Below are 14,249 nucleotides of genomic sequence, written 5' to 3' on the forward strand. Positions count from 1 at the left end.
CTCCCGTCTCCACGTACGGCAGATTGCAATTTGCGCGCTGACGCAAAGAACATCATATTTTTACGTTGACTTTTATAATAAAAAAAAGGACGGAGAAAAAAGGAAAGAACGGATTGTAAATTCAAGCCCGGCGAATGAACAGAGATATATTGTGTTGGATGCAATATCGCGATACTTTTGCTAACAAAAAAAAATCTCGGATAATACCTCGGATAATAGTTGATTTATGGTCAGATCACATACTCCATCGAACTTTAGGGACACATTAAACTTTTATAACATCCTCAAAAGTACCACAGCTTTTTCGCGCAAGGGAGGGGAACGCGAAAGATCCAGGCTCTACTTTGTCGGTAAATCTTCTTCGAGCGGTGAGATTTTCGAGTCGACTCTATCCATCAATGTCGAGGCACGCGGGTATTCATTTTACCTAATATCCACCGGCGTAATCCGTTTTATTTCATATCAAGCCGGAGCTATTCGCTTAACTGTAGCGGGAATCATTTTTTCCGCGCAGCGACTAGTCGCAGTTAATCACAACACCAATTCGACGATCAATATCGAAATCGATCTCGGGCGCGCGATATTTCGACGCAATCTCCATCGACCTCAATTTCATCTGGGGAGCCAGCAAGGGCCTGCATTCCGTGACGACGAAATTCCTTTCCTGTCAGGTCGTCGTCCATGAATTTACGGTCACGAAAGTAGTCAACCCTGAAAAATGCTATCCGCGGTCAAAAATTTACGGGCGCGCGATGCGGTTGTTCAAAAGGTGAAAAAGTAGCTCGGAGAAGCAGAATAGGAATTTTGCTGTTGCGAAATATGTACTGTGTTTTCTCTTTTATGCCGACGAGACACTCATGCGCGTAATACACACGATAAATTTTATCCGAGCGCTTATTCACTGTATAATTCGTGTGCCATTGGCGCTACTCAGCCTTGAATTATTTACTAATAAGATGCCTTTCAGCCGTAGCTAAGCCGTAGCAAGTGTAGATATATCATTATTTTCAGTTGATTATTCACATCAGTTTAAATAATTTCGTATTCTCTTATTAAATTCACGTTTATAAGATACTTAGAGTACTTGTTTGGTTTGCAGGTGTTTTCTGAGGTCGACATACTCTTCAGTATTGGCGGAAAATATTACACGGGGGAACCTATTACCTACACCTACATGGAGGATAAGATCTTCGAGACTTCTCGGAACATCACGATCAAGCTTCATCACCGAGTTGGAAAATTCGTTAAGCTGAGACTCCACTTCTCGGATCGATGGATCATGGTCAGCGAAGTAACTTTCGATTCTGGTAAGGCGATTAATCGTATCACAGGATACTTTATGTGCTCATATCTTGTACAAACAAGTGATATATGTTGTCTTCTTCGCAACTCTTTTCCACGCGTACAAAAATAATCTTGCTTGTGACCGATAAAGAATTTTTCATCGATCGCAAAATTTATATATTTCTAATTCATATCAATGTAATAATTGCAAAAAAATTTCCTTTTCGTTGTAAAACAATTTTTCTTTGCTTTCATACGTAGGATATACGTGGGACCCGATAGCTCTTCTTCTAAATAGCTTTTCTTCTAACATTAACGCAGAAATAATAACATCTAATAGAGCCCTTAAAATGTAAGAAGCGCAACCAAACGTATATCAACCCTAGAAAACTGCGCGTCATCTTTTTACTCGGACCGGAGAAACGCGAGGTCGGGCAATGTAATGTTTTCTCTTAAGAAATTTATGAAACTTTATTGTGCAGTCGACTCACGCGCCTGTACGCTCGCGTTCGATACGGACGCACCGTTTAAATTCAACGATTCGAGATCTCCGTAATCGTGCTCCGGGCAACTAGGGCAATAGAAATTTATTCGTTCGATGTTTGACGAACGAAGATGGAAGGGAGAATAGCGCAAGGTCAAAAAGAGATACCGCAATCCGTCATTTAATTTTACCGAATCCATCATCTCTCGTCCAGCTACCCTGTGACAGCTACCAGCGGGACGTGCCGGCCGAAATTCTGGAATACATTAAAATCCTCGAACGAGGATATATTTCCACGTTGATCCGCGCGCCGCAATGGACAAAAACAATGGCCAGGGAGGGAAAAAAAAGAGCTGTGGAACATCGCATCGCGGCGGAACTAGGGACGAAAATTTCTGCTCGTGACGCGAAATCGTTTCGTGGTATAAACCTTCACCGTAGAGAATGACGGGGGCGGAGGTCGATGGAGAATGTATTTCTTTTTGTGATTCTGCCATTTCATTCCAATTCGGCACAACCGAACCACCGCAAACCCTCCTTCCGCGTCATCCCACTTCTCCCCCCCTCTCCGTCTTTGCTCCCTCGGCCAACGATTGCCGCCTGTCAATCATCGAGAAAATAAATCTCGAAGTTGATCAAACTGATACGTGCGGTAATTGACAATGGCTTATCGTATATCTGCCAGGCGGCAATTTCAAAGCGGACGGCGCGGAGAGGAAACGCGCGAACAGTGGAGAGAGACAGATAATCTATATCGTATCTTCTTACGCGGCATCTCGCCGCGTACGGAAAAATCGACTGCGATTCAATTTGGCGCTCACTCGATAGAAATCAACTTCCCTCCTCTTCGCAGAATCAAGCTTCCTGAGGAAGGAAATGCGAAGGATGGCGCGAACGTTAGACAGAAGGAGGCGTTTTATCAACGGAGATATAAATCGCGGGGTATGTCTCCATATCGAGCGTGCACGATTCTGAAAGCGACTTTCACCTCGTCCCGCCGTCCCTACGTTCCATCTGATTTAACGTGGATTCGATGGGAATCGCATCTTGTGGGGCGTTTATCCGCGTTTGCAGTATACCGACGGCGATTGTCGAGTATAAAAGGGATTTATAATCAAGATAAAGCGAAGAGAGAACGCGTCAGCAATATTATACAATTGTATATTGAATAAAATCTTATCGCTGAATATTACATCTAAAATTTATATATGCGTTTCGATCGGTTAGTGATTGTACAACTCTTGTAGTTATTACAGATTAATGCCATATAAATACGGCTACACATCACAGACTATAATAGCGTTGTGCAAATTTGATCTCAAGTCGCGCATTATTGGTCTGAAATATAGATTAAGATTGACAATTCTGGAACAGTGTTTACTTAATAGAATGCGCATGAATATTGTCAGAATGTTGAAATAACTAATTGGGTCGTGATATTTCTATCTTGCGTCTTGCAAATTGCACTCAATTCGTGTACCGTTTGCGCTTGTCAATTGAGAAATCAAAGAAACAAATATACAGTTAAATTCTTGAATAATTACGTCGCCAAACTGCAAAATCACGGTTACCCCACGTCCTTTCGAGCCTCACCCTTTCCTATCATAAGGCGCTTTGCATGAAAACCTGGAGAAAGCCTCCATTCAAGTGAGAGTATAAAACAAACGATCGTGACAGAGCGAGTTTGCAAGATCTACCGATTAATGCCGCGCAAGTAATATATCTACTTGTCTCGACAAAAGGCGGACGATGTTCGTGCTATTACCACTGTGCGATCAAAAACATGCACTTCTCTCAAACAATAGTTCACAAAAGAGAACAAATTGTTTTCATAAAAGAATTATTTCTCATCTCGATAAAATATAATGAAATACGTGTTCAAGGATAATTAATCAAACCGGATTCATCAAAAAATTTGCTTTTCTTTATCTAATACAAGAGCTACAGGCAAAAATGAAAGAATTCTTTGCTCAGTTTCTGATACGTAAAATTTAAAGCGATATAAACATAATGATAGAAAAATTTCCAAAGCACTTCACGCTGCTTATCTGATTTATAAAAGAAATGGTAATTCCACGGACTTAAAAAGTGTCACGTATTATGATACATAGTGTGTGTCGGAAACACGACACAAAGCTGGAAGATCGCGATCATCCTTCATCCTTTAAAGTTACTCTTCAATCTTCCCCGCCAAAAGAAGGGTTTTCGTATAGAAACGTACGGAAAGCTTTCACACAGGTAAGCAAGTCATCGAACGACTATGACGATACGAAACTTTCGATAAGTCCGATACACAGGTTGCATCCATGACGAGGGTAACTTTGGCAGCTTTCGTATCAACGAGAACTTCCATTCTAGAAATTTGAATTGTCGATTACCCAATTCACCCTTTTCCACATCATTCAAGCGTAAAAGGGTGCTTTGTTAATCGTACTGCGCAATAATACGCAGCCGAACAATATAACATTCACCGTCTCTGCTTTCACTCCATAAAAAAATATTTCACTCTACAAAATGAATTACAACTGATGAGAGTGCAATGTAGAAAAAATCCGAATTGATACAATATTATGATTAAAAAAAACAGTTTCGTTTTACTTGATGCTTTCATGACAAGGCACTTTCGTTAATTAACAGAATCGCATTTATATATCGAGAAATGTAAAATGATAAACCCGAAGATGTGATATTAATAACTCCGTGCAGGATTTTGAGGAAGTAAAGTAAATGAGGAAAAAAGAAACAGATTTTCCGGTTCGGTGACTAAAATTCAGAAACTCCAAGTAAACTATAATCTTCGCATTGTAATGAGAAATTACGCGACAAACTAATGGGAGATAAGAACATCCCCGTTCTCATTTAAGGTATTTACGTACAAAGGGTCGTTTGTCGAGAGGACTTAGCGACGTAGCGACGAGATCATAAAACGAGCACGAAACTCTTTGCCCGCTTCCTTCTGCTCTTCACCCTTTTTCCACGTCAAAGGATATATGCAAAAACGCATGCCAGACGGCTCTTTCGCAGGCACATAAAATGCATTGCAAATCGCAATAAGAACAATGAGCTAATGTGCAAAAATTATCATTCAACAGTTCCCAATGCAGTCATTACAATACTGTCATAGTGCGACTTTGAAGGCGCACGTTAGATCACTCGCCTTGTTTAAATATAAATTACAAAAATTCGCAACCATCAAGAAGAACCTTATTGAAGAGCTTTATATAAAGAACAGATGAAAAATGCAAGATCTCGTGACAGTTGTGGACAGACGGAATAGACAAGAATTTATTTAATTAAAATGACATTTCGTAATTGAAAGCGAATTATCATCAAAAACGTTTGACAGAAATATGGTATTTTGTAAAAAATGTTTTTTTAAAAGCATTGTTAAAAAGAATCATTATTTTTTTTCCCGACGCTTAACGGCGAAAAAACTTGCAAATACGATATTCTCGAGTTGCGGTTCTAATTGAAAGCTGAAGAATCACCGATAACAATCGCCGATAAGGTACATCCGGCGTTGTTCAAAGTATTCGCCGATAACAAGTCCGAAGAAGCGTTTCGCGAAAGAAACTCGTACGCTTCCAACGTACTCATAGATAACTATGAGCTATTACTCGCAGATAATGATGCAACTAGGTAGCTCCCATAAAAGAGCACTGTGCTCTCGTTCAAGGCATTCGCGTATGGAGGGTTGTTTGTCAAACGGATTTACCAACGAGATCACATAAACCGGGCGAGGAAACCTGAAACTCTTTGCCTCCGGTACATTCATAACGCTCGTCCGCCTCGTGCATCATAGTATGCCATCAAAATACGCGTCTTTCAGAACGGATCCGCGTACAAGTGAACGATGTCAACGTTATGACGAGAATATTGCATAAAAAGATTTATCGATTAATGCAAAAGTAAAGAATAAATCTTCAGCGCAAAAAAAGAAGGTAGTTGCTAACAATGTGTGTTTAATTATCCAAAAACCTTGCAAACGTTAAAGTTTCTCATCTATAGCCTTATTGTACGTTAAAAATTATAATCCACCGATAGTTGCGTAATATTACGAGAATTTCAAGTTTAAATATTTTCTTTTCGGGAAAATTAGAATTCGAAAATAATCTCCAGCATTTGGAAACCAAACTTTAAAATATGTTAAATCGATGCATCTTATAAAATGTTAGCAGTTCGCGACGAATTGCAAGTCCTGCATGTTGGATGTAGCGATCCATCGTGATCGCGCCTCGTTCAATCTTCGTTCCGACAATTTGCTTGCGCCACCCTTGCCTCTGGGAGGCACCGTACGACACTCCTTTCGCCGGGGACCACCCTCGGAGTCAGCCCTACTCGACAGATAATTTCACGTGGATCTCTTTGGTGTACGCTGCGTGATACTAGTGTGCGTCGAATCGCCTCGTTCATTTATGAAAACGACATAGCCCGACAAGGGCTGGCTTCGGGACGGACGAGACCGGTGGTAAGCAACGGAAGACGAAGAAAAATGATATGAGCTAACGACACATCCCACGAGTATGGCCGGTCTGTGACGGATGTTTGTAAATTACGACTCGTGTTCGCGAGGGAGGAAATCATATTCCTGGGTGGGATTTCGAGTTCCCTCATGGGGATTCTCGGGGGGTCGCGAGCGGGTGAGAAGGGTTTCGGTAGCATGTCGTTATGGAATTTCAAACGAATGCCCGGAACACGACTGCGAAATGATGTTACGAAGATGTAGGTACAATACCGCAGTGCTATGTTTGTTCCTCGTGCAAAAATTACAAAGCTTTCCGTGATTATTCTAGCTTTACCATTCCTTCGCGTTGAAAAATATATTTTACAGTATCGCGATTATTATAAGTATATATTTTTTTTTATAATGTATAAGTAGTAACGGTGGCAAAAGTAATAATTTATTTGTACGCATCTAAAGCGAGAGATTCTCTCTTTTCCAACATATTTTTCAACCTTTTCAAAAAATATAAATTTGAATATCTATAATTTATAAACCTAAATTATATTAAAACTATTAATGAAAGTGATCAAATATATTAAATTGCAATCCTCTCCTACAAATAAAAAAAAATCTCGTTTTAACTTACAAATATTTTATGCTACGAGCATTTGACGAGTGACCTTCTTTATGGAGGAATCGACGAGGACTTTCAAATCGGATCCGCGATCCTCGAGACTTATAGATATTCGTCGCGCCCGGCACAAAAGGAACTCGTTAAAAGTTTATCGACCGTCGTTCGTATATTTTCTCGCAATTTACCGGCGAGCGATCGTCCGATTCCGCTCTGAGAAAGATAGATAATGGATGCACCTCCGGATGCAGTCCGAGGAGAGAAGATAATGGATGCACCTCTCGCGGCCTCTTCTCTTTCGCGCAAGGTCCTGCAAGGATTTCCAGCCCCATCCCATCACCCCCCCCCCCCCCCCCCAACGTCGACAGACATAATTGGACAAAGAAATACGAGGGGACTGGCCATGGATTTCCTCGCAGAGTTGAAGTCACCATATCTTTCTCTCTCTTTTTTTTTCTTTCCTTCTCAGACACACACACACACACACACACACACACATACACACTGCGTCGTTTTCCGTGTCTCTCATCCTGATTATCTGTTATAAAAATGATTCACTGCTCGCAATCGCTCACGCCGACAGTTTCTTAAATATTCTAAATATCGTGTCCCGGTCCCGATATATCACGAGCTCTTGCCCCAGCGATTCAGCGCTTCGAGCGTTATCGGAGGAACTCCTTCAACGGGGCTAAACTTAAAGGCGCTCTTTCTCTCTCTTCCCGGAAGTCGATTATTAATTGACAAAGGCAGGAGCGACGCAAAAAATGTACTTAAACTTGGCTCGTTAATATTATCCTTACGGACTACACCGCGCTGCGTAAAGGGGCCGCCGCGCTCCTGGCGAAGTTAATTTATCCTTATCGGACGGGGGGATTATTACCGCGTAATTATTCGACGTTCTTGCGCGGCTTTGTAGAGCGAAGTATCGCGGTAACCGATAACGACTAACCGAGCCCGACCGCGGGCTTCTTTTTTTAAACAGACATTGTGCAAATTCATTACACTCGTGCAATTGTCCGGCTTATCGATCGCGCTATTTGTTGGAAAACAGTATCCAAGTTATTTAAATCCCCCTTAACCCCACGATATACTACCCTGTAGCACCATCCATTTTTTTTCAATTTTATTTTATTTTATTGTTTTTACATGTTATCGATAGCTCTTACGTAGCTCAAAAATAAAATGTCTCTCGATTAATAGCCACTACAAATATCCCCACATTATCCGCGCAAAGGATATGGATATCCAATGCGGCAATATCGCGGCAGTAATATCGTAAGTTACGGATTAATTCACACGTGGTTAATTTCGTAAATACTGACCTACCGACAAAGCAATCACATATTATCGCGTTTCTACGCGCGTTATTTAGCATACGAAGCATGTGCGCTCGCGGCGGCGGCGGCGGCGGCAGTCTGAAAACAATGCTCCAACTATGGCGTTATCCTGTGCGGAGGAAATAAAACAAAGCGGGTGAACGAGAAGCGGCACCGATTGCCGGTGACATCTGACGTGATCGGAACACCGACGGTGGTCTCGTCGGACAATCGGGTTTATCGCCGCGTCGACGAGATTGAGGTCCCCGGATCGGGGGCGAGGTCACGAGCGGAATAAAACCTCGTGGCTGCACTTTACATCTCAAACTCTAAATCAGCGGGCTTAAAAGGCGGCGACGATGCCGGCGGTGGTGTGGCGCGGCTCACCGAGCGCGAGATCAAGGCGTGCATTAGTTGCATTTGACGTTGAGCGTCAGCTGCATCCGCGCGCTGCGTCGCGCCGCGCACATTTGCACGTGCACCGTGTTGTTGTCGACATCCACGTCTTGTCGTCGTCGAATCTTCGCGACCCGACTAAGGCTGCGAGGCAAGAAATGCGAACACGTGCTATAACACGACGTCAGTTTCTAACTCCGCGCCTTTCTTTCACCCCTTCCTTCACTCGATTTTTACTTGTCGCCGCTGCTTCTTCTTTAAGAACAAGAAAAGAAAAAGAACGATTTCATTGCAAATTCCCTAGTGATTTATATGTGTAAGATTTGCGCAAACTACGGGCCCACCCTTGTCGCAATCACGCAACATCCAATCATAAATCTGGTTAGCTACCGCGGTGTATATGCAGCCAGTATACGCTTTTCTCTCCCTCTCTCTCCCTCTCTCTCCCTCTTTGTTATTGTTTTGATGGTGAAATAATCGCAGGGCGATGTGACGCTATAATTAAACGGGTAGTCGGTATCGCGTAAGCTCCAGTGCGCTTTGGAAAATATTTATTTGGGGCGAAATAACGCGCTTACCCGGTGGTTCAATGCTAATTTCGTCTATTTTCTATCGGATCCACTCAAACGTATTAACTGATAACGGAGACTTGCACAGCACGTTGAAGCTGTGTATTCAAGTGCATATGTTCTTTCTCGCGCTTTCTTCCAATGAGAACATCTTCGAATCTAAGTAATGAATCGATATAAGAACAGTAAATTTTCTATATTTTTAATTTAAAAAAATAACATTTATATATTATATTTCGATAATAATGTTAAAATTGATAGATTCTTATCAATAAAAATAGAATTCACTATCTGCCTATATAAAAAGAATTGTTGAACATTGTCGAAATCACATCTAATTTAACATTCTTGCAACTATAAGTGCCAAAGGATATACGACACGTATGTGGAAATATTTTACTGCATAATGGTCCATCAAATAAGCTTCGCATAAACGCGCATACGCGGTGATGTGATTACTTTTGCATTTTTATCTCTAACCAATATAACGGTTCGTCAACATTTTACACACGAGTTCCGCTATTATGTCTCAACGTTGCGCACGACCAATTCCACGAGATTGCGCGGTAGTATTCTGACACCGCTGAAGCCTCCACGCGATGTAAAGCCCTTTTCGATTCAATCCTGAGCCGTCACCCACCGGCGAAAAGAATGTTTAATATCAGATTTCATGCGGGACTATAAACGTCGGGGATCGTCATGGCGTCGTGAATGACGCTCGGCGTAGGCTGATATCAAACACGACGATGGCTTTGTTTCTGTCCGACATAAACTCCGCCGGGAATTTCGCGACGGAATACCGCATGCGGGAAGGTTAGGTGGCTAAGAGATTCCCTATTCTGACCTCTTATTATCTCCAGGTTGCTTTTCCTTTGCGCTCCCGCGTTATGCTACCTCGACGGAGAAACGCTCCCGTTGACGGACTCACAAAGCGCGTCGGGATTGCATCCGAAGAAATTTATATTCCTGCGCGCGAGCGGTGCTCTGGATATTCCAGGACGACTCTCGCGGAAAATCCGGGAGCGAGCGACCCCCACTGAGGTTTCTTTCCGAGAAATCTCCCTTTCCATCTCTCCCTCTTCCTCTCGCGGGAAAATAAGTTTGCGTTCGTCGCGTGCATCGCGTTTTTCTTAAATTAGAATCCTGTCGCGACGCGGAGCTTTCCAACGTTCCCGCAGAACGTCTTTGTGGGTTGTCGAAGGTGCATTTTAAAATATTGTTTAAGCGATATGCCGAAATGACGATGATGTATTTCAGTAACGGATTTCCTAGACACTTTGACTTTGACTTTAAATATCAGTATCAATATTGAGTTAAGGCGATTGTAACAAAAATAAAAATATTTGTAAAAAAATCGCTTTAATAACGTGTAATATAAAATACAACAAACTCTTTAATTAGTTTCACGTAGATTTAATAAAGTTTTATTCCGATATTTAATTACCAAGTTATGTAACATTGGAAAATAAGAAACTTGCAGCAATAATGGCTTTCCATCAAATTCTCATCAAGGGCAGAATCGTTTCCAAACGAAATAAATCGTCAATAAAATGTACATTAATAGTTACGAATTTATTAGTCAATTAAGTAAACGTCGACAGAAAGATTTATTTAATTTCTTCTCACATTCAACGTGTATCGTCTGTTTAAAATTATTTACCGAATATAAATTGTTAGTTGTGATCAATTAAAAATATACCAGTTACTACTGCGTACGGGACGTTGAATTATTATTTGATAACTGAAATGGCATGTACCGCGGGAAAACTACTAAACTGTCGACATTTGCGGCACAGTCGGATGTTTATCCGATTTACTAACGCACACAACGTCAACACATAAAAATATATACCGGTGTAATTTGTGATGACATGTTTAACATTAATCATTTCAATTAATTCCCTTTTATACGATATACGCAATTCACAAAAAATATATTACAAAATAGCAGAGATATATAGCGGGGTTTTAGAAAGATAATCCGACCCAATCTTGCAAAAATTGCATCAAAACGAAGTTATTTTACTGCGCGTAAAACGACGAAATAGAGTTTTCGTAGCGCGCTCCCGCGAAAAAAATTCAAGCAAGAACTTGCTGGAGAATTCTACGCGCGAATGCTACACAAAAAGGCTTCAACAGCAAACTAGGAAGGTGCGCTGTGAATCCGTGCACGTTGCTCCCGTGTGCGTGATTCTTTTTCGTTTCTTCATATATGTTATTTCTTGTTCTGTCGGGACCGGGCGGTAAAGTGCAACGACAGAAATGTGTGACACCGTATTCCTTGAAATAGCAACACGTCAAACGTGACGAAAATGGAATTTAAAAATCGTTTGCGTGTCAAAAAATAATAATTCGAAATTTGGATAGCAACAAAAGAAGATTATATTCGCGTTGTAAGACGTTAAATTAGTAAAATTAAAAATCGACGCAGACAGAACGGAGAACATTTTAAAAACCACATGTAATGTACGCGTATCTCATCAATGTACTCTTTGCAAAATTATCCTTACTGGTAATGTATCCTTCCCCTCCCCACCCCACCCTTTCTACTGTAATTATTTGTAGCAAAATGAAACGTAATCCTCTTGATACTGCAACGCACAAAATAGAGAGAGCGGAAAAGCATATCATATCGTTTTCCGTTAAAGCGCATTATTAAACACCATGAGAATGACGCGTATAATTACGCTTCGAAAGAACAAACAACGGCAGTCTAATTACACAATTTTTGTTCACAAAACAGCCCATCGACAAAAGCGTAATATAATATGTTTACACGATGAAAGCTCCACCGGGTCTCTTTCATACGATATCGCGATGATAATAAATGGGGAACGTTATCTCTCGCATTTACGAGAGAAGTGAACTAGACGACCCCTCTCCGTAACGAACTTCGTATATCCTGCAGCATCCTTAGTGAAGTCGTACGTCAAAGCGCATATAGGTTAATTACACGCTCCACATATGCTCTCATGCGTCTATCTCGCGCGAACGTGTTTTGTAATCCTTAGTCCTCAAAGGCAGATCTTCGCGCGCGTATCTTATGCACGATTAGCTTAATCTCGACGCGTACTAGATGCATCCTTCTGTGAGAAAAGCTTTACTCCTTAATCAATGTCATGCGACGTACGCGACGCTCGCGTTTGCATAAACAATACCTGTCCGCGCAAGCTGAACAGCAAAAGAACAAACTTTTCTAATAACAGTTATAAAAATAGGTATCTCTCGAAGAGACTTCGAGATACACAGAAAGTTGGATCATAATTAGCTAATATAATACACGTAGCGATATTAACAGAGATAATAACAGAGATAATAGCAGAGGAATATAATAATCATGACAATTAATAATTGTAACCATAGTACGACAATAATTGCGGGCACTATGAAATGTTACAGTGCATCCAATTTCACATGTAAATTGCACTAGACATTGCATTTGCACTGTCCATTATATTCACAAAATTATTAATGCGTTAAAAAATTAACGTATAAATATACTCGACTCGCAAATTTGCTGAAATAATGAAATTTTAAAACTAAAAGGCAAGCGAAAGATAAACATTTTTTTTTGTATGTGTGTGTGTGTGTATAGATATAGCGCACGGCAACTTCACGCCCGAGGAAGCACCGACAACCGAATCACCGATCCAGAGCGACGTCTTTGTCGAGAAGAACGGCGCCGCCGAGGGCGAGCTTCCGGTTTCGACGGCGAAACACGACGACCCGACGTACATGGCGGTCGTGATCGGCGTGCTGACCGCCGTGATACTTTCACTCGCTGTAGCGATATTTTTGATTGTCTCACGACACAGGCAGCGCAAGTGTTTCGCCAGCCCGATGACCGGCAAAGCCCCTTCTCATTTAGGATCCACCTGCGCCACCGTCGAGAAAGGCGCGGCTTTGATGGCGTATACTTTAGAGGACGACGAAAGGTAAGGGATTACTCATTTGATAATTAATGAGAAAATAAACGAGAAAGAGGGAATAAACTCATCAAAGATGATGCGACCTTTGACATTCTAATAAAAGCTGGAAGTACAATTTTCTTCCCGCTCTCTTTTATGTATTTTAGTATAATTTTTTATGTTTAATTAAAATATGAATTGTTAAAATATATTTTTAAAAATTGAATAATTTTTTAATTATTCTCGCACAATGTCGAGCCCTCATTTTTTACTTCAAATATTAAATGAGAGACATTGAATAATTTTGCAATAATTCAATTTATAAAGTATCGCAAAATTGGGCTACTTTGGGTGATATTTGCTACATTTTTTCTCTCTTATTACGCGACGAGGATCGTCTAGACCGCACGATTGCAGGATCATACGAAAGAAACTGTCGAACACTCGCTTTTGCATCGCGCGGAGCATGCTTAACGATAATACACGATTGCGATATGAGGCCGTATTCCTCATTTCTTCCAAGTTTGTCTCCGTTCACGACACGCTCGGCACGATGACGGGCCTTCCAATAAACTTTCCATCCACCGTGCTCGTTAGCGAATGTCCAATAACGTCCAATAACGGACATCCTCGGGCAATATATCGAGTTTGTGCGGCACGAATGTCTCCAGAGGAGATCCTACGGCCGCCTCGTAACTTCGAAGCATCCCGCACGAGCTTCGGCATCGATCCCCCCCGAGCTCCCTGCCCGCTTTGTGCAATCCGATATTGCAGCTGCGAGCTTCGTACCAAAAGAGAACGTGTAACGTGCAACTTCAAGTAGGCGCACGGATGTTGCCTTGGACGGACCGCATGTTCCGCAGCACTAAAATTCGCGAACGAAAAATATACTGCTCTCAAAAATCGGGATCTAACAAAGTCGAAGTTGTACCGATACATTTTATAACTCTCTTCGAGCGCGATGCGAATCATATTTGGGTAGCATTAGGCCGCATTGCTACAAAGTAAAGCAAATTTACGTCATATATGACTCGAATAATTTGAATAAATGAGTAAATATTAAGTAGGGTAAATGTAGCCAAACGATCCTTGAAGAAAGATAGAATATACACAGCTTATTTACTGAACTTATTTCAGTAAAATTATCGAGGAATGCGAATGATGCGATTGGAAGAAACTATACTACTGATCACTTTGGGTAAACGGAATGACATCTC

General features: G+C 41.3%; 1 protein-coding gene across 1 annotated transcript in view; it reads left to right on the forward strand.

Moving 5' to 3' along the window:
- LOC105668533 (discoidin domain-containing receptor 2-like) overlaps window positions 1–14,249 on the forward strand; it is a 135,866-nt gene that overhangs the window by 97,583 nt on the left and 24,034 nt on the right. Inside the window, exons 7-8 of the mRNA XM_012360965.2 lie at window positions 1,100–1,307; window positions 12,720–13,059. Coding sequence (XP_012216388.1) covers window positions 1,100–1,307; window positions 12,720–13,059 — 548 coding nt within the window. The remainder of the gene's footprint in view (window positions 1–1,099; window positions 1,308–12,719; window positions 13,060–14,249) is intronic.

This window comes from Linepithema humile, chromosome 1, assembly GCF_040581485.1.
Source record: "Linepithema humile isolate Giens D197 chromosome 1, Lhum_UNIL_v1.0, whole genome shotgun sequence".
NCBI lineage: Eukaryota > Metazoa > Arthropoda > Insecta > Hymenoptera > Formicidae > Linepithema > Linepithema humile.